Source organism: Arachis hypogaea, chromosome 16, assembly GCF_003086295.3.
Source record: "Arachis hypogaea cultivar Tifrunner chromosome 16, arahy.Tifrunner.gnm2.J5K5, whole genome shotgun sequence".
NCBI lineage: Eukaryota > Viridiplantae > Streptophyta > Magnoliopsida > Fabales > Fabaceae > Arachis > Arachis hypogaea.
This window is the reverse complement of record NC_092051.1, coordinates 6,100,554-6,120,124: the sequence shown is the minus strand read 5'-3', so window position 1 is coordinate 6,120,124 and position 19,571 is coordinate 6,100,554. Positions and strand designations below refer to the sequence as shown.

Below are 19,571 nucleotides of genomic sequence, written 5' to 3'. Positions count from 1 at the left end.
GAGGCATAATCCTAAATGGACATCCAAGGAGGAGTGTTGTGATAAGATTGAATAGGTGGATGTCCATTCTCAAGAGAGATTGAATTTAATAAAGGTTGAAAATGTTACCTTTTGTATGCCTATAAATAAGAGGCTAATTCTCATGCAATATACACACAAGCAATAAACAATTCCCTCTCTCTCTCTTTATGTTGCAATACTTATTCCTCTCTCTTTATATTTCTTTATCTTATATTTGTTACCTCTTATTTATTTATTTATTTAGTTATTTTATAACAATAATAACTTTTTTTGTGGTAAAAAATGTTGGAACTTGGAAGCACTTACCAAAGTCATACTTCTGCTCTTAATATGCATAAAACATATGATCATTATAATTAGGAAGCGAAGGGTGGTTGTCTCATGGCTGTATAACAGTATAAGACAAATGTGAGTTTTTTCTCCCCTTTTCAGTTCACTATGGAAAAATCTAACACTTCTAGAGGAATCAACTTCTTCACCTTAGGTATATTCTTATAAATGGGGCCAAAATATTAAGCCATTAATTCAATGCTAAAAGTTGTTGTCTCCTCAGGGTTTATTTTTAATTTTTAGTATATACCAAATTATATATCAATATCAGAATGTCTTACACGGATATATGGGCAATTTTTTTTTTAGAATGTATTTTATACTTGATAAACAAAAGGTTTGAAAAATGCTAATTTTTTGAAAGGTTATGTGACCCTCCAAATCATTTTTGCTAAATATAACAACAAAACCGTAGATAGACATGGATCAAATGGCGCTTTTGCGCCCTGTCATGAATCAAATTAAATGTTTTTTTTTTGTTTTTTGGACCTTACATTGGAAGTCATATTTTTGGTCAGGATTGAAGGTCATTTGAAGGGTTTATATCCGCGAGTGAAATGGGCTTAACGGGTTGTACAAAAATCAAGCATACAAGTGGAGAGTCCACCCAGACCAAAAAACAAAAGGGGGGCAGTCATCCACACTCAAACTAAGGGTGACAAACGGTCTTGAATTGCATGACCAAAAAAAAAAAAAAAAAAAGTCCTGAATTCCTTTTCCGCTCGGCCTAACGGTGGGCTGACTGACCGGCGGGTCAACTCCGCCAAATCTTTTTATTTTTTTATAAACCATTAAATATTAAATAATATATATAATTTTATAATTATTTTAATAAATTTATAATTTCTAAAGATATAAAAAAATTATAATTTCTTAACTCATAAATATTAAAGTTTTTATAATTATAAATATGTAATAAATATAATTTTAAACCAAAATTTTTAAAACAAAATAATAAAATTATTATTGTCCAAAACAAAACAAACATTGTCAAAAACATATAATTAAACATCTTTAAGTTTATAATCAATCAAACATAAAATATAATCCAAAATATAACTTAGATCAGTTTCATCCTCTTATAGATTAATAACGTCATAGAAATTTATAAAAAAAAGAGTAAATACCCTTTCCGGCCCCTGAGCATTTTAAATTGGAACATGTCGCACCTTTATCATCCAGAAACCTCAACCAGGTCCTCAACCATCAACATTAGTGGACGTATCGACCCCTGTGACCGGTTGCCAACAGGTTGCCTGGATGACGTGTCAGGTGGAGGCTGAGTTGTCAAATGCAGGTGCCACGTGTCACTAGAAGTTGTTGTAGGGACTAAAAACCCCCTCCTTGCCCAAACTGTTCTCAACCCACCGGCAACACCCTCCACTCACCACCCCTCCCCAGCACTCCTCCACCACCGCCACCGCCGCCACCACTACAACCGCCTCACAACCTTCGCAACTCATGCGAGTCCTCCACCTCTTCTTCTTCCTCCACAACCTCCCAAAGCTTCATCCAATGGAGGTTCTCTCTCCCGACAACACCTTCCACCACCACTACCACTACTCCTCCGCCACAACAACCACCACCAACGCCACCACCGCTTCTACTTCCCAACAATTTTGAAGAACTCTTTCACCTCTTCGAGCTTCAACTCACTACCACCGCCTCACAACCTTCGCAACTCATGCAAGTCCTCCACCTCTCCCGACAACACCTTCCACCACCACCACCACTACTCCTTCGCCACAACAACCACCACCAACGCCACCACCGCTTCTACTTCCCAACAATCTCGAAGAACTCTTTCACCTCTCCGAGCTTCAATTCACAACCGGCTCCGAATCCGACCGCGCCGTAACTATCGACCTTCTAGAACGTTCTCTTGTCCCAAACCCTCCTCAACAGCACATATGAACACCTTACTCTAGCACATACGATGCCGTTTCAGTTGCAGGGAGGGTGGAAGACTCGCATGAGTTGCGAAGGTTGTGAGGCGGTAGTAGTGAGTTGAAGCTCGGAGAGGTGAAAGAGTTCTTCGAGATTGTTGGAAAGTAGAAGCGGTGGTGGCGTTGGTGGTGGTTGTTGTGGCAGAGGAGTAGTGGTAGTGGTGGTGGAAGGTGTTGTCGGGGAGAGGTGGAGGACTTGTATAAGTTGCGAAGGTTGTGAGGCGGTGGTAGTGAGTTAAAGCTCGGAGAGGTGAAAGAGTTCTTCAAAATTGTTGGGAAGTAGAAGCAGTGGTGGCGTTGGTGGTGGTTGTTGTGGCGGAGGAGTAGTGGTAGTGGTGGTGGAAGGTGTTATCGGGAGAGAGAACCTCCATTGGGTGAAGCTTTGGGAGGTTGTGGTGGAAGAAGAAGAGGTGGAGGACTCGCATGAGTTACGAAGGTTGTGAGGCGGTTGTAATGGTGGCGGCGGTGGCGGTGATGGAGGAGTGCTGGGGAGGGGGTGGTGAGTGGAGGGTGTTGCCGATGGGGCTGAGAACAGTTTGGGCAGGGAGGGGTTTTTAGTCCCTGCAACAACTTCTAGTGACACGTGGCACCTGCATTTGACAACTCAGCCTCCACCTGACACATCATCCGGGCAACCTGTTGGCAACCAGTCATAGGGGTCGATACGTCCACTAATGTTGATGGTTGAGGACCTGGTTGAGGTTTCTAGATGATAAAGGTGCGACATGTCCCAACTTAAAATGCTCAGGGGTCGAAAAGGGTATTTACCCTAAAAAAAAAAAGGTCTTGACAAAAAAATGCCAGACTCATCGGAAAAGTCCATCCTATTCCGCCAAAATCTGCTAAAGCCCATAAACGGTGCAAGTTAGACGGACTTTTTAAGTTTGGTGGTTTCAAATTTCTAGTTTAACCCATCTTTTTTGGCAGATTACGCGAATCAACGCGATAAATTTCAACCCATTTATCATTCCTACCTACATATTATAAAGTTTTAGTTAAGTGGCTAAACACGTCTTACATCTGAATTCGAATATGATTAAGTAATGATAAAATCCTTAAATGTATGTGAGTGTATGTGGTATGTGTAAGTGTGTGATGCTCTGCCAAAAAGAAAAAAAAAATTAATGTAATTTGGTGCCTAAAATCATTGAACTTCTAAATACACCGGTTTAATAATGAATGTAGTTTTACAAAATATTGCTATCTATAAAATTAATTAATTAAATAATTTTAATTTAAAAACACTAATATTTCAAAAATTATTGTGCATACAATTAATTACATATTATCACATCAATAAATATAACTACTTTTCACCATCAATAAATAAATAATGCTATTATAAAAAAAATTTATCCACACTATAGGTTAAAATTTTGAAGAGACTCAAATAAGCTTATGAATTATAACCGGAAAATATTGGTCATCATGTAGTATTTTTTTTATAGGGTAAATATAAGAGAAAAAGAAAGAAAAACGAATATGATAGTGTTGGACTAACCGCGGGGAGGAATTAAGTGAGAGAATATAAGATGAGAAGATATCACATCCAACTCAAAACCTTAAGATATTAAGTTAATGAGTCTCTCATTTTATAAACTCCTCACTCTTTCTTACTTTTTTTATGTATGACTAATTTCAACACTCCTCAACACTAACATATAGATGTTAATCATATAGAGAATGAAAACACTAAATCCAAATTATTATTATCATCATCAGTAACAATGTAATGAGCATTATCCTTTGAAATATGAAGAGGATGAGAAATTGTAAGAAAAATAGAAAACTTCATATAGAAAACATATAATCCAATAGAACTTACAAGCAAGAGGGCCCTTAGCTTATTTTGAATCCACTCAACAACTAACGAATCTTATATATTTTTTTTATGCCAAACTCAACATTAATTACATTAATTATTACATGCACATACACTAGTGAAACATGGTATAATATATAGTTACCCTCTTTTGAAGGAAGCAATATTTGATGTTGTTCTGAGCTTCTTCCTAGAACTCTGAATGAACTCAGAAAAATGGTGATCTTTCTGGTTTTCCATCTTCTTATTAGCCTCATGATTTGATGATAATGCGGATCCAGCAGCATTATTATTGTTATTAGTGTGCTCAGCTCCGTTAATTCCGTTCCTAACACGATCAATGAACTCTTTGAAAGCACCATTAAGATCGAGTGTCTCTTGTTGAATCTTCATTACTCCTTTGTTGTTGTTGTTGTTTGTTGATGAAGCAGGTTGGTTCTTCCCTGCTGCTGCTACTTGCTTTGGAGGTTCAACAACAACCTTGTTATGATTATTATTAGAGTAATCATAGTTGATGGGGATTAATGAACCTTGTTGATCTCCTCTTCCTCCTTCTTTGTTCATCTTTCTACTATTATTTGCATGTTTTTTTGTGATTGTGATGGAGTTTGGTGCTGATGAACGGTGGTTGTGTTGATGCTTATTATTCTGATTATTGTTGAGGCGATGATGAATGGCTCTGAAAGCAGGGTAGCTTGAAAGTGCTTCCCTGATTTTGCTACATATGGTGCTAGTGCTTGATTTGGTGTTGTTCTTTTCCATGGAAGAATAAGAAGAAGAAGAAGAAGTATGCAATGATTTTTTTGTGTGTGGATATTGGAAGAGGTTGAGGTGTTATTTTATAGCACAGTTTTATAGATTTTATTAAAGGGCTAAGTATAGAAAGAATAATACTCATCTTTTGAATCAACTCTACAAAAATAAAAATAATCAAATCCACTACATGATAGGAGATTATATATTCATTCCGTTTAGAAAAATTATAGGTAGATAATGAAAATACTAAACAATGTGAACAATAGATATATCGGATGTTTATTTCACTAGGTGTACGGATGGTTATTCTAATATTAAACTTTAGGTGGGTAATTTAAAAGTATAGTGTATTTTTATTTGATTGGTGGTTGTTCATGTTATTCAAAAAAGTCATTGATTACTTAACATACCCCTTTTGTTTATTAATGAACAAACATATCATACTTTAAATAGTTGTCACAAATTCCCATTCTTCTTTCATGATATTTTGTGAAAGAATCTTATATACATATATAACATTATTTATATATTTTCTTTTCTATCTAAATTTTTAGGATAAATAATTTTATAATATATTATTATAATTTTTATCATCTAATGCAAAATTTATGTAAATATAAAAAAAAGACTCTTACACAAAGAAATGTCATAATTAATATACAATCATTCATAAATTTTTTTAGAAATTTTTGGGGTCACTAATTTTTAATATTTTTTATTATCATTTGGTCAACACAAACATTAAATTATCTTTTAACAGATAAATTTTACTTATTTATATATACAAACTCTAAAAAATATGAATATAAACTATATTAATTTGTGTATACAAAATTTTAGTTATATTTTTTGTATGTAAAATATCTATAAATATATATATAAATTATTACTGACTAAATACTGATAAAAAATAATAATATTAACTGAACATCTATCATTGCTCTATTTTTTTTTCTATTAAACTAAGTTCATAGGACAAACAAGCATATAATTATATTTTTGAAATAAGATTCTCAATTGACTAATGAGAGAACTCTCTTATTTTCTTTGCTCTTAAATTTCCAAGAGATGGGATGGCAGGGATCAATTCCTTCTTGTCCCTAACTACACTCCTAACTAAACAAGCTAAGTACAACTATTCCCTTATGGAATTTTCCATACATCTCATGTTCTTGTTGCCATTTTTTGTTTAGTTAGTTTGGTCTGGTCCTCTATATGAAAAAGAAATTTAAAGAGGAAATATAATTAGTGTTTTCTTCATAGTGACACCTGGATGGTATCAGATTCAAATTCAACAAAGACTCGCAGTATTGGAGAAAAATTATTTAAACCAAGAAATTAAAGAAAGCTTAGTTGCAAGAATCACATTTATGCGAGTCTTCCACGTAGTTAACGTGTTTCCACACAAACAAGTAATAATAATACCAACTTTCTGGTATGGACAACAACTCACTAGTGTTGAAATTACGGCCACAATTTTATAATTATATTAATCTCCCCTATACAACCAAAAAAGAACATAAGAATCTATAAATATTATTCTTTTTTATTTTTTTTAATCTGGCTCTAATAATATTGCGTGCGAGAAAACAAACGGAATCATAATTATAATAATAATAATTTCTATGTTTGCACAAAGAAAAAAGAACGTATGTTTTGTGTAACAATTATGTTCTAATTGGTAGTTTAGGAGGATAAGTAGTTTAACTTTTTTCCAAGCATCACGTTCAATATACGTTATAGGTTGCGTACTTGCATTTATTTAATAATTTCTTTCTTATATTATACGATGCACTTGTGTTGAAAAGTGATACGTTATTTATACCATATATACCCATATATGAAAAAGGGAACTATAAAGTGGATAACGTTTATTATCAAAGGAGAGGCCTAGCTATAAGAGGATATATCAGTGTATTGTTCAGAAATTAAATAGGCCGGCCATCCACAAATCAAATGTTTATTTATAAAGTTTGGATTATAGCAAATTAAATATCCCAACTCTCAAGCTTTAGTAACGAGGTCGTAATAATGATTTTGTTGTGGCTAATGAAAAAACAAGGATGTACAGAATATACTGTAGCTGTAGTAATAATGTGATTAAATTATATGTGATCGTAGCTATCATAGGCATATATGGGTGAAGGAATCTTAGCGAAATTAAAGGAAATTTAGTTTAATTTGTCTTAACATATTCGCTCACATCCATTCCTCAGAGCTATAAATAAATGACATAGCACTTTCAATTGGGACTTGGGAGTTACTCACATAAAGATATTTAAAATATTTTTTTTTAAATATATTTTTTAATAATTAAAATTTAATACATATAATTTAATTAAATTATATTATTTTTGTCAAAATTTGGTCAAACAAATTAATTTAACTAAAAAAATAATGAATCAAATCTTAAACTGATCTAAATTAATATTATTTTTTATAGAAAATTATTACAATATCTTTATTATAAAAAATAATTAAAATATTCCTATTATATATATTAATTTTGAACATCCTAAATTCTAACCCTTTACTTCTCTATCGTCATAGATTTAGGATTTAGCGTTTTCAAAATTAATATATATATATATATATATATATATATATAATTAGAATATTTTAGTTATTTTCTATAATAAGGATATTATAGTTATTTTTTATAAAAAATAATATTAATTTAAATCGATTCAAAATTTGATTCATTATTTTTTCGGTCAAATTAATTTATCTGTCCTAATTTTGATAAAAAATAATATGATTTAATCGATTATATGTATTAAACTTTAATTAATAAAAAATATTTTTTTAAAAAATATTTTAGATGTCTTTATTTAAATGGCTCCCTTCCAATACGTATATGTGTAATTGATACAAAATTTTCGGAGTTTCTTCTTGTTCTCTTCTCTTATATAAATTTTCAGTAATACTAACAAGAAATTAATATAAACCAATTTAAATTGATCGATTGATTCATTCGCTTAGATAAATATCAAAAGTTCGACTTCTGATCTATTTTGTACATACAATTCATTGTTCAGTAATAAACTCTTAAATATAATTTAGATCTATGATAAATTAATTTTTAACTTGTCAAATTAAAAATAGAATACTGTGAACATCAATAAAAAAAAGACGTAAATGTTATTTAATTTACCTTCATAATTTTATTCATATATAATATTTATAATTATACATCTATTATATTTAATATAATATTATTTAATTATTCAAATAATAATAAAAAAATGCAAAATAAATGACTGAAAACAAAATAAAGTAATTTTTTAAACTGCTTTGGACTAATTTTCTTTTATTTTCCGGATTTTTTTTAACAAAACTCAATAATTCCCATTAGCTAGTTATATGTGCGATGAAATTAAGGAGCACCGGAGAAAAATGTTAGACAAAGTTCTCACTTTTTTATAACATACATTTATATTAGCCATGTTCCCTTGAGTCTCTATCAATGGAACATGCATGCATGCATATAAACCTTATTATATTATTATTAGTTTTTCGAACTTTTTAGATCTTTACCCGAAGCAACCTTTCTTTATTTTATTTATTTATTTTTTAAATAAGATTCATTTTCCGAGCGTTACATCAAACATCATCAAAACCTTTACAATCAATTGACAGCTTCAATTATGCAGAAAAGTAGAAATAATACCATGATTTGTTTTCCATGATATCCACTGTCTAAAAATAAAGATTAATTTGTCGGAATAAATTATTATATATATAAGACAAAATTTAAATTTTTAATATTTATTATTTAAGTAAAGGAATGTTCTCATAAAGATGTAGAAAACATCTTTTTTTTAAAGATGTTTTTTAATAATTAAAATTTAACATATATAATCACTTAAAATTATATTATTTTTGTTAAAATTAGGTGAGACAAATTAATTTGATCGAATGAAAAATAGTGAATCAAATTTTTAATCCGTCTAAATTAATATTATTTTTTATAAAAAATGACTACAATATCTCTATTATATAAAATGACTAAAATACTCTTATTATATATATTAATTTTGAAAATTCTAAATTCTAGCCCTTTTCTTCTCTATCGTTATAGGGTTAGAATTAAAGTTTTCAAAATGAATATATATATATATATATATATATATATATATATATATAATAGGAATATTTTAGTTGTGTTTTATAATAGGGATATTATAGTAATTTTTTATAAAAAATATTAATTTATACCGATTCAAAATTTAATTTATTAATTTTTTTTAAATTGATTTGTCCGGTCTAATTTTAATAAAAATAATACAATTTAATTTATTTTATGTGTTAAATTTTAATTTTAAAAAATATCTTTAAAAAAAGATGTTTTTAACGTCTTTATTTAAGTGACTCCTTAAGTAAATTAGTGAGCTAATCACAAACTAACTCAATTTTATTAAAATAATATGATTATATTATTATTCAAAGGTAAAATATATAAATTAAAGTCCCAATAATCAATCAACAACACAGTAGGTGTACATATTTCATACAAAATAAATAGGAAATCTTCCTAAACAATAATCTTATATATAAACCCCCCCCCCCCTCTTTTCTCTTCCCCCAAACACACACAAAAATCAAATCCAAATTATATATTCCCCACAACTCACCAATTTATTAATAAGAAGCTAAGAAGAATGAAGAAGAATAAATTAAAGTATCTACTGTATATGCCCTAGTAGCTAGGCCACATTACTACTCCACTAAATAATAATAATAATATCTTGGACAAAAATATCTTTAGCCTCTTTTGAAAGAACCATTATTATTCCTTCCAACTCTTGAAGTAGTTCTCAGCTTTTTCTTAGCAATCTGAATGAAGTCAGAAAACTGCTGATCATTTTCCTTTTCCTTATCAAAATAATAATAATTGGTATTATTAGCCACATCTTGTTCATCAGTAGTAGTAGTTGGTGATGAAGAAGTGTTGCTAATAAATTCCGGATCAATAATCTTCTTGGAGCCACCAGTTCTAATCTTTTGGCCAGCACGTTGAATGTACTCATTGAAAGTGTCATCATCATTTTGTTCTTCAGAGTAGTACATCACTCTTGGTTTGTGAACATAATTGGTTTTGGTGGTTGTTATTGATGGATCATCATATGCTTGAGTTGATGAATAACCATATTTTGTTGTACTAGTACTACTATGGCCATGCACCTTATTATTGGACATTGATGAACTTTTGGAGTTTCCACAACCCATGGTTAATGGTAGTGTTTGGTGCTTGGAAGTGTTTAATTAGTGATGATTATGGGTTAATTGTAGTAGTGTGACTTGATTGTAATACAAGAAGGTGCATAATGAGGTGCTTTTATAGTGTTAGATGGGGTCTATAATATTTGAAATTAAAGATGGTGGTGGAAAGATCTTAGGAGCTTCAAAGAAGAAAAAAGAATGAGATAACAAAAAATAAAGAGGAAATACAAATATTGTCAAGCAAAAAGTACTATGTTAATGTGTCTGGTTAGACACTTTTAAAAACCAAATAAAATATATATGAGTGTAATTTGGATATGTTTGGAGGATAAAAAATTAAAGTCTATAAGATTATCCAATTATATTTGTTTATTTAGATGTAAAATTTTAAATAATAATTTAAAAAATTAATTATTTTTATTTATGTACGACAATATATAATTGATTATTGAGGAGTGCTAGAGTTTATGGCCAACAAATTTTATAATTTGTAGTCATTAATTAATTATTATTGATATTTTTAATGGTATGAGATTTTATCAAACAATGTAAAATTATTCACTTTTCTTTTAGTGGTTAAATGCTGACTAAATTTTGATAAAAATATTGGCCCTAGATTTTCTCTTAATTATTTGTGTAAAATTTTTATACTGATAATATATAATAATATCTAAAGTATACATAAGTAGACACTTTTTTTTTTTTTTAATTTGGTGTGTACAATTAATGTTGGTAATGTCTACCTAACCAATTTAATATAATATATTCCGAGCTAACTCACAAGTCACAACACCAATTAGTCACACTCATATAAGTCTATTTGTTGTTATAGTAAAACTGTATTTAAATCAATATATTAATCATCAATCAAATAATTAAATATGTAAGTTAATTTAATTGGTGTATATGGAAAGTAAATACACGTTATAACATTACTTGAAAAGAAAACACGTTTTCAATTGTGATCCTTGGAATCTAACGTGTAATAAGCAGAAACTATATGTTGTCTTTAATTATATATATTAATTAATTATAAGATTCCTAACAGCGACTAATCATATATAATTATATATAGAACTTTTCCAATGGAATGTGATGTGGTAGAAATTGACAGACACTACTTTAACTACTATTACCTATTATTTTTGTATGATAGGAATTGTTAAAGGCAATTTTGGCGGCGAAGTTCTTGAGATGGAAAAAACAAAAACACACACACTAGTTAAGGTTTTCAAAGGGGGCAGCTAATAGCATCTGATTCCAAGAAAAAGAGAGGGTTTGATATAAATTTAATTGGAGAAATTAAATAAACAAAGGTTAGTTGCGAAGAATAATCACATAATGGGAAAGTTTAGGAAGCTTGGTTCCACTTGCATTGCACTTGCATCAACCAAACTAAATGCATGTATATATATAGAAGACAAAAACACAAATGACTTTCAGGTGGAAAACAACTCACTATTAATTAAAAGGTTTAAGATGGTATCCTTATAATGAGAAATGCTATATATTCAAATATTTTTGTTAATTAAATCTAATTAAGTGAGTTTAATATTAATAAAAATGAGTTAATAGGTAAATTATGAATATTATTATTTCAAATTTTATTATTTAATTTGATTAAATTTAATTCATAAAAAATTGAATGTGTATTAATATTATTCGTCAAAATATTATCGTATTTTGTATTTATCTTAATATATAGTTGTTTTCTTCTTATTTTTACTGTATGTTGTAAGATTTTTGTATATCATATTTTTCTAATTTAGACATTATACTTATTTATAAAAAACCTAAAATGTTTAAAGTAATTTTCACATAAAAAATTTTTTAAAAAATATTTGTTAAATTATTACACCTTATATATTATGTACTCCTTATGTACTTTCATTAAAAAAATTACAACAAGTAAATTTATATCTCCTGTTAATAAAAAAAATCTAAATAACACTTCTTTTCTAAACAATAAGAGAGAGAGTTAATGGTTTAATGGTTGCGAAGGGATTAAGAGAAAAAAAAATCTAAATAACACTTCTTTTCCAAACAATAAGAGAGAGAGTTAATGGTTTAATGGTTGCTAAGGGATTAAGAGAGAGTAAAATAAGTTCTTTTCATTTTGAAAATAATAAAACTTGTTTTTTTTAAAAATTTATTGAGTTATTACACCTTATATACTATGTACTCGTTATGTACTCTCATTAAAAAAATTACAAATAAGCCTATATTTTTTATTGATAAAAAATAATCTAAGTAACACTTCTTTCACCTATATTACTTTTTATTCTTTTATTCTTCTCTTTGTTATCCCCTTTTCTGCTTGTTAAAACCTCTTCTTCTCTTTTCAAGTTTCTTGGAGAATGCTTGTTAAACATTCTTGGACATTATCTTTAATTAAGCTAAAATGCTGAACACTAGAGAGTCATACAAAAAATAAAGCAGATGAAACTTCCTATTTCACTCGGAGTTAAGTTTATTTGCTAGAATGTAAAAGAACACGAACTCATATAATAGATATAAGGAGGTATTTGTTATCCCCTAATAGAAGAATAAAAAAATAAAAAATAGTATAGGTGAAAGAATTTCAAATACCTCAAGTTCGAGTTAAATAAACCCTAACTCTTTATTTTTAGATTTGATTGTATTTATTAGGATGTATGCTACTTAAATTAACTTTTTTTTTTATTAATAGTAGATATAGGTTTATTTATTGTAATTTTTTTTAATAGGAGTACATAAAAAGTACATAATATATAAGGTGTAATAACTTGTTATCTAATTTTTTTTTATCAACGATAGATATAAGTTTATTTGTTATATATATACTTTCAATGCGACTAGGTTGTCTAAGTATCCCTGAATCCTATGTCTCTGGTGCATTTTGTTTCAGCAGGGTTCCAATTCTTTCGGTAGATCTCCCTCAAAGAATCGCTCATATCATTTTCCTTCCTCTTGAACAACCTAACAAAATGAATTAAATCTACGGTGAAAATGGGAATTTTGGACTTTATGATTTTAAACTTCTGCTTATAAGAAGTAATTCTATATATTTAAATATTTTTGTTAATTAAATATAATTAAATTAGTGTAATATTAATAAAAATGAATTAATAGGTAAATTATAAATATTATTATTTCAAGTTTTATTATTTAATTTGATTAAACTTATTTCATAAAAAATTTGAATGTGTATTAATATTATTCGTCAAAATATTATCATATTTTGTGTTTATTTTAGTATATAATTATTTTCTTCTTATTTTACTGTATGTGGTAAGATTTTTGTATATCATATTTTTCTAATTTTGACATTATACTTATTTATAAAAAACCTAAAATGTTTAAAGTAATTTTCACATAAATATTCAAGATAAAATATTAATACATGTTTTATATATATTTGATTCAACTAAATATTTGGTTTAGTTAAATCTAAATAATATAAAATAAAAGGAAAAAACGATAAAAATTGTTTGTAAAAAGAATTATTTGAATATCTTTTTATTGAATTTAATTAGATGACACCTGCCCTGTTAATATTCAAATTTATATATTCATGTAAAAATAATTCTAAACATTTTTATGTGAATTTTTAACGTAGCTATACCAAATATGATAATTAAAAATTAATGGCCTGATTTTTATTGTTCCCTATAACAGCTAATAATGTATATACATTATATTATGTTTGTTTTTAGGTTTTGGTTTTTGATTGTGCAAATATGCCCAACCTTGATTCTTAATTAATTTCTATTTATGTGTATATAATAGATGTTGTGTGGAGAGCACCCGAAAATTCTATAACTTTGTTGTCTCTTAAATACTTGTTTGTCAACATCATATATATTCTCATATATAATAATGATATATTTTTTTTTAATAGATGTTATAAAGTTTATAGCTAGTTAATTTTTGTCTTGGTGCATGAGTAGTAGTATACAGTAATAAGCACTAATAGATGCTGAGTTTAATTGACTAAAAGGAGGCCACTCAGATAAACATGCCTAAAACGTCTTTTTTTAAAGATGTCTTTATGTTGTGTTTTAATTGGTTTTGGTATAATTTATTCGGTGTTCCTCATCACATATTATTAAATTCCTCAAAAGATTTTCTTTCCAAAAACAATAAAAAACATTTAATTTGGACTAAAACAAAAAAGGTAATAGATTAACTATTAGATTTTTTTTAAAAGATTATTTACATAAAAAAATATATCACATTCATCAATATATATATATATATATATATATATATAAAAGCTCTTAAAAAATTTTATAAATAAAAAAATAATTAATTTTTATTCGTATAATATATAAAATAATTACTATATTATTATTATATTATAGATTAAAATTTACTAATTTAAATTTTGTTTTTATTTTTAATATAAGCATTAGAAATAAATAATTTTTTTATAACAAGATATATTGTAATAAAATATATATAATATTAATTAGTTTTTAAAAAATTCTGAAAAGATGATTTTTTCTAATAAAGTATTATTAAAAAATTAACATTATAAAAACTAATTTCAACCAATATGATATAATATGATATAATAGGTTATTAAATATATTTAATACAAAACACATTGAATATAAATTTTTATTGAGTTTAAATTTTAAATAATTTTTAATTAAATTTCAAATATTTTTATTTTAAAGAGTTAGAATATTTTAATATCATTTTTTTCGTATCTTTTTAATTGAGTCTTTGATTTTTTAAATTATAAACCTTATTTATAATTAAGAGTAATGTTTTAACACCACCAATTAGTCACACATATAAAAATACAAGAACAATTCTATTGTCATAATTATAATCTAACTTTATAAGCAATACAATACAATGAAACTATATATAAGTAATATAACTAAATTTTATCTACTTCTATAGTCACATTTCATAAATAATATAATTAAATTATATTTATGTTTATACTTAAAATATGAATAAAAATACAAAAAAGTATCAAGATGGTTAATTTTTTTCATTCATAATTTTTTATTATTTTTGTTGTGAAAAATTTAATTATTTTAATAATTAATTATTTTTTAAAAAAAGATAATTGAATAACACAAAAAAGTCTTATTAAGAGTAATTTATTTATATATGATTAAAAAATAATTGAATAATTATATACGGTAAAAAATTAATATTATTAAAAAATAAAAATAAAATTTATTTTAAAATTAAAAATAAAGTTTATTTAAAAATAAAATTAAAAATCATGGTTTTTTTCTTTTTTCCAAAATTTATCTACGAGTAATTCTATAAATATTTTATGATGAATAAAAATATTAAACTCATACTAAAATTTATTCTAATAAAAATTATTTTTATTCTACTAAACGTTAAATAAATTATTGAAAAGAATTTTGTTTCCTCTATTAGAGAAGAATGATAAACTTCCATACTTCTATTATGTTATGGCAATAATTTGGCCTGTTATTTTTTAATGTACATAATAATAATAATAATAATAATAATAATAATAATAATAATAATAATAATAATAATAATAAACAAGTATATCACAGTAAAAAAGAAAGCACGTCACCAAATAATTTATCATCCGAATTATATATGAATCAAATTGATAATATGAGAGCTAACACTACAAAAATCGACAACAAAGTTAGAGACTTACAAAACCTTTCTTAAGGTCATAGAAAAAAAAACGTTTATATTTGTGTGATATACAAAGCAATTATCATATTATTATTATTATTATTATTATTATTATTATTATTATTATTATTATTATATATGAGCAAAAAAAGTCCAACCGTATGTTTTAAAGTAAATTTTTTTTAATATTTGATTAAATGTTCTTGTATTTAGTACTTTTTTTTGCACTTCCTCTTAGTTAAAAATATAATCATTATAATTTTTTAGTTATTATTGCTAGGGGTGTTTACAGATGGGATATGGCTGAAATTTCGATCCAATCCACACTAAACTCATTAGATCAAATTCGATATTCGCACTTTTTATGTTTGGATCAGATATCAAATATATCCATAAAATAAAAAATATAAAAAAATTTATTTTTATAAAAAAAAGTCAATAATTTTTTTTGTTTACTTTTTTAAACATATTTATTTCTATCTGATTAGAGTGTGGATCTGATTCGATCCAATCCGATCATCTTACAGATCAGATCATATTCTCAAATTACAGATCAGATACGGATAAATACTATGGATTTATATGGATATGATCTAATTTAAACATATTTATTTCTATCTGATTAGAGTGTGGATCCGATTCGATCCAATCCGATCATCTTACAGATCAGATCATATTCTCAAATTACAGATCATATACGGATAAATACTATGGATTTATATGGATATGATCTAATTTATGAACACCCCTAACTATTACTATAGGTTCATTGTTGCAAAAGAATGTTTCTTTTATTATAAACTATTATTAGATTTTAATTACCATTAAAACAACTGAATTGTCAACTTAATTACCATTATTATATCCATAGTTGTAAAAACCGATAAGGAATAAAATCGGTGTGAACTGGTAAGAACCGGTGCAAACCGGTCTAACCAAACCGGTCTCGAACCAAGAACCTTGGAGCAAAAGTAACCTCTACTTGCCACTTAGCCATTGCACTTCTAAGTACTATATTTGACAAATACTAATTATATAGTATACATAAATATCTAATTTAATTTAATTTTTATTTTTTCTATTTTTAAAATTAATTATATTTTAATTATATACCATTATTAATATAAATATAAATTTCACTAAAAATTTATTAATTTACTTGATCTATTTTATTGCTAGTATTGTGATTAAGGTTATTTGTTTTGATGTTAGTGTTAAAATCTACTGATATTATAGTTAGATGATAGGCTTTGTGAATTAATTATTTTTTTATTGTGTCAAAATAAGACATTATTGTAGTATTAAAATTTTATAATTTTTTTTATATTAGTTATTTTTAGAAGTTGAGACTTGATTCTTCATAAAATGTTAGTGAAGATATGTATTTCAAATTTTAATTTTAAATTTTTAACTATTTTATATTTTATATTTACGTGGGACCAGTTTTATCGGTTCAACCAGTGATTTATCAGTTGAACCAATAAATTAGTGAACCAATAGCTTGATCGGTTCGATCACTGGTTCAGTTCTAACAATTATATTTCAATCTAATTTCAAAAATTTCGATTTACTCAATTTAATAGTTATGACTCACAATTGGTTCCTAATCAAGCAACAACAAATTATGTCTCCCAATTGGTTCCTAATCAGTTCTAACAATTATGTCTCCCAACTTAATAGTTATGACTCACATTGGTTCCTAATCTTATTTTTGTCACTGTCTCACAAAATCGTTAACGACATGCTAAAATGGACTAACGACTACTACATTATACATTCTAGCGACTATTTGATGTGACAATTGAAATTTTTTTACCTTATTTTTTATTTTCAACTAAACACTTAAAACCCTAATATGAGTCACGGATACCTAAGTTAAAAAATCAAACTAAGTAAATTGAAACTTTAAAAATCAGATTAAAGCTCGAATATAACTTCAAAACAGAACTTTAACTTATGTAGTGATTAATTTAAATGAAAATCAAATAAATCAAAATTCAACATAATTTTTATCAATGTTTTTAAATTCGAAATTTCTATACCAAAATTAACTAGGATTTTTCTTTAAATTAAAAATTTAATGAAATAGTGACTTTAATTATCTTAATCAATGTCCTAATTAATTACTTTTATGTCTTAAAAAAACCGTATATGAAAAGAAAATAATTAATTTGTCTATTTTAATAAATAGTTATTTTACTAAAATGAGAAACTATTTTTTTAAAATTTTTAAGAACTAATTAATATTATATATATTTTGTTACACTACATTTAATTATAAAAAATTTATTTATTTCTAATACTTATATTAAAAATAAAAAAAATTAAATTAGTGAATCTTAATCTATAATATAATAATAATATAGTAATTATTTTATATATTGTACGAATATAAATTAATTATTTTTTTTATTTATAAAAATTTTTAAACGCTTGAGCTTGTTTTATATATATATATATATATATATATATATATATATTTATGAATGTGATATATTTTTTATGTAAATAATCTTTTAAAAAAATCTAATAATTAATCTATTACTTTTTTTGTTTTAGTCCAAATTAAATATTTTTTAGTATTTTTGGAAAGAAAATCTTTTGAGAAATTTAATAATATGTGATGAGGAACACCGAATAAATTATACAGAAACCAATTAAAACACAATATGAAAACATCTTTAAAAAAAGACGTTTTAGGCGTGTTTATCTGAGTGGCCTCTTTGACTAAAAATGTTTTACCACATGTTTTAAATCAAATGAAGTTATTATTATTATATATAAATGTAACATGCAAATGTATGTTTCTCTAGCTCTAATTCAAGAAAAGAAGAAGTCATTTCGTAGAAACATAACAAAGCATTTCCAATTTCCAAAGATTCTGTTCTGCTTTGGAGTCTTCCACCGTTGATTAATGTTTATTACCATACTTGTAAGTTAAGAGAATATATATAGATGTATTTTCCGGATTCTAGAGACTATTATTGCGCTTAATAATCATAATCATTATTTTCTTGATTATTATCCAATATAGAGAATTTTGACCAAATATAAGGCACAGAGACTACTAAAACATTTATGTAGACGAAACATAATTGTTTAGAATTTCAAGCACAAATTTTCTAATCTCCTTATTATTAGACGTTTTTATTATTTATTTTAGTAGCTTTTAGAAAATGATACAATTTGATGAACAGTGATATTATATCTGCTAGTTGGTAAAAAAGTGTCTCTCTATCTATATTTTTCATAAGCAAACAAATTTTTCCATATATTTTTTTTATATGTTAGTCTCAAATATAATACTCAATGGCAACTTTATAGCTATGAAAATTGGAGAAATTTTTAAGTGCTGAGAGAGTAAATTAAATGAGTGTTTTTATTATGATAAATTAACTGTTTTTCACATTAATATTATAAATTTATTATTATATTTTTTAATACAAATTTTAAAATATTAATAAAATAAAAAATTAGAGCATCTGTGGGAAGACCAAGAATTAGAGCCACATCTTCAAGAGTCACGGCACATTCACCAATGGGAAGGTGAAACGTATGTGTGTCTGGGTGCCAACGTTCGATTAGAGCATTTACCAATGCTTTCTGACACTGCACTATCCCAATCTGAGATACATGATAGAAACCGGTAAGTCGTAAATGCTTCTCCACCCTATCGTTGTACCGATCCGGAGGAACTGGATGGTTATATGTCAACATTCTTAATTTCTACAAAAAATATAACAAATTATTAGTAAGATAATTAACAATTACTAACTTATCATCATCAATAATAAAAAATATTAGTAATCAGTATATGCCATCATTCATATTCTAACAACGGTAAC

At 26.5% G+C, this 19,571-nt stretch overlaps 1 protein-coding gene across 1 annotated transcript; it reads right to left on the bottom strand.

Annotated features, from left to right (window-relative positions):
- Positions 1-4,067: 4,067 nt before the first annotated feature.
- Positions 4,068-4,990, bottom strand: LOC112759083 (uncharacterized). The gene has a single exon (XM_025807912.3). It carries the CDS (start codon positions 4,879-4,881, stop codon positions 4,261-4,263), a length of 621 nt encoding a protein of 206 aa, XP_025663697.1. The 5' UTR covers positions 4,882-4,990; the 3' UTR covers positions 4,068-4,260.
- Positions 4,991-19,571: the final 14,581 nt, after the last annotated feature.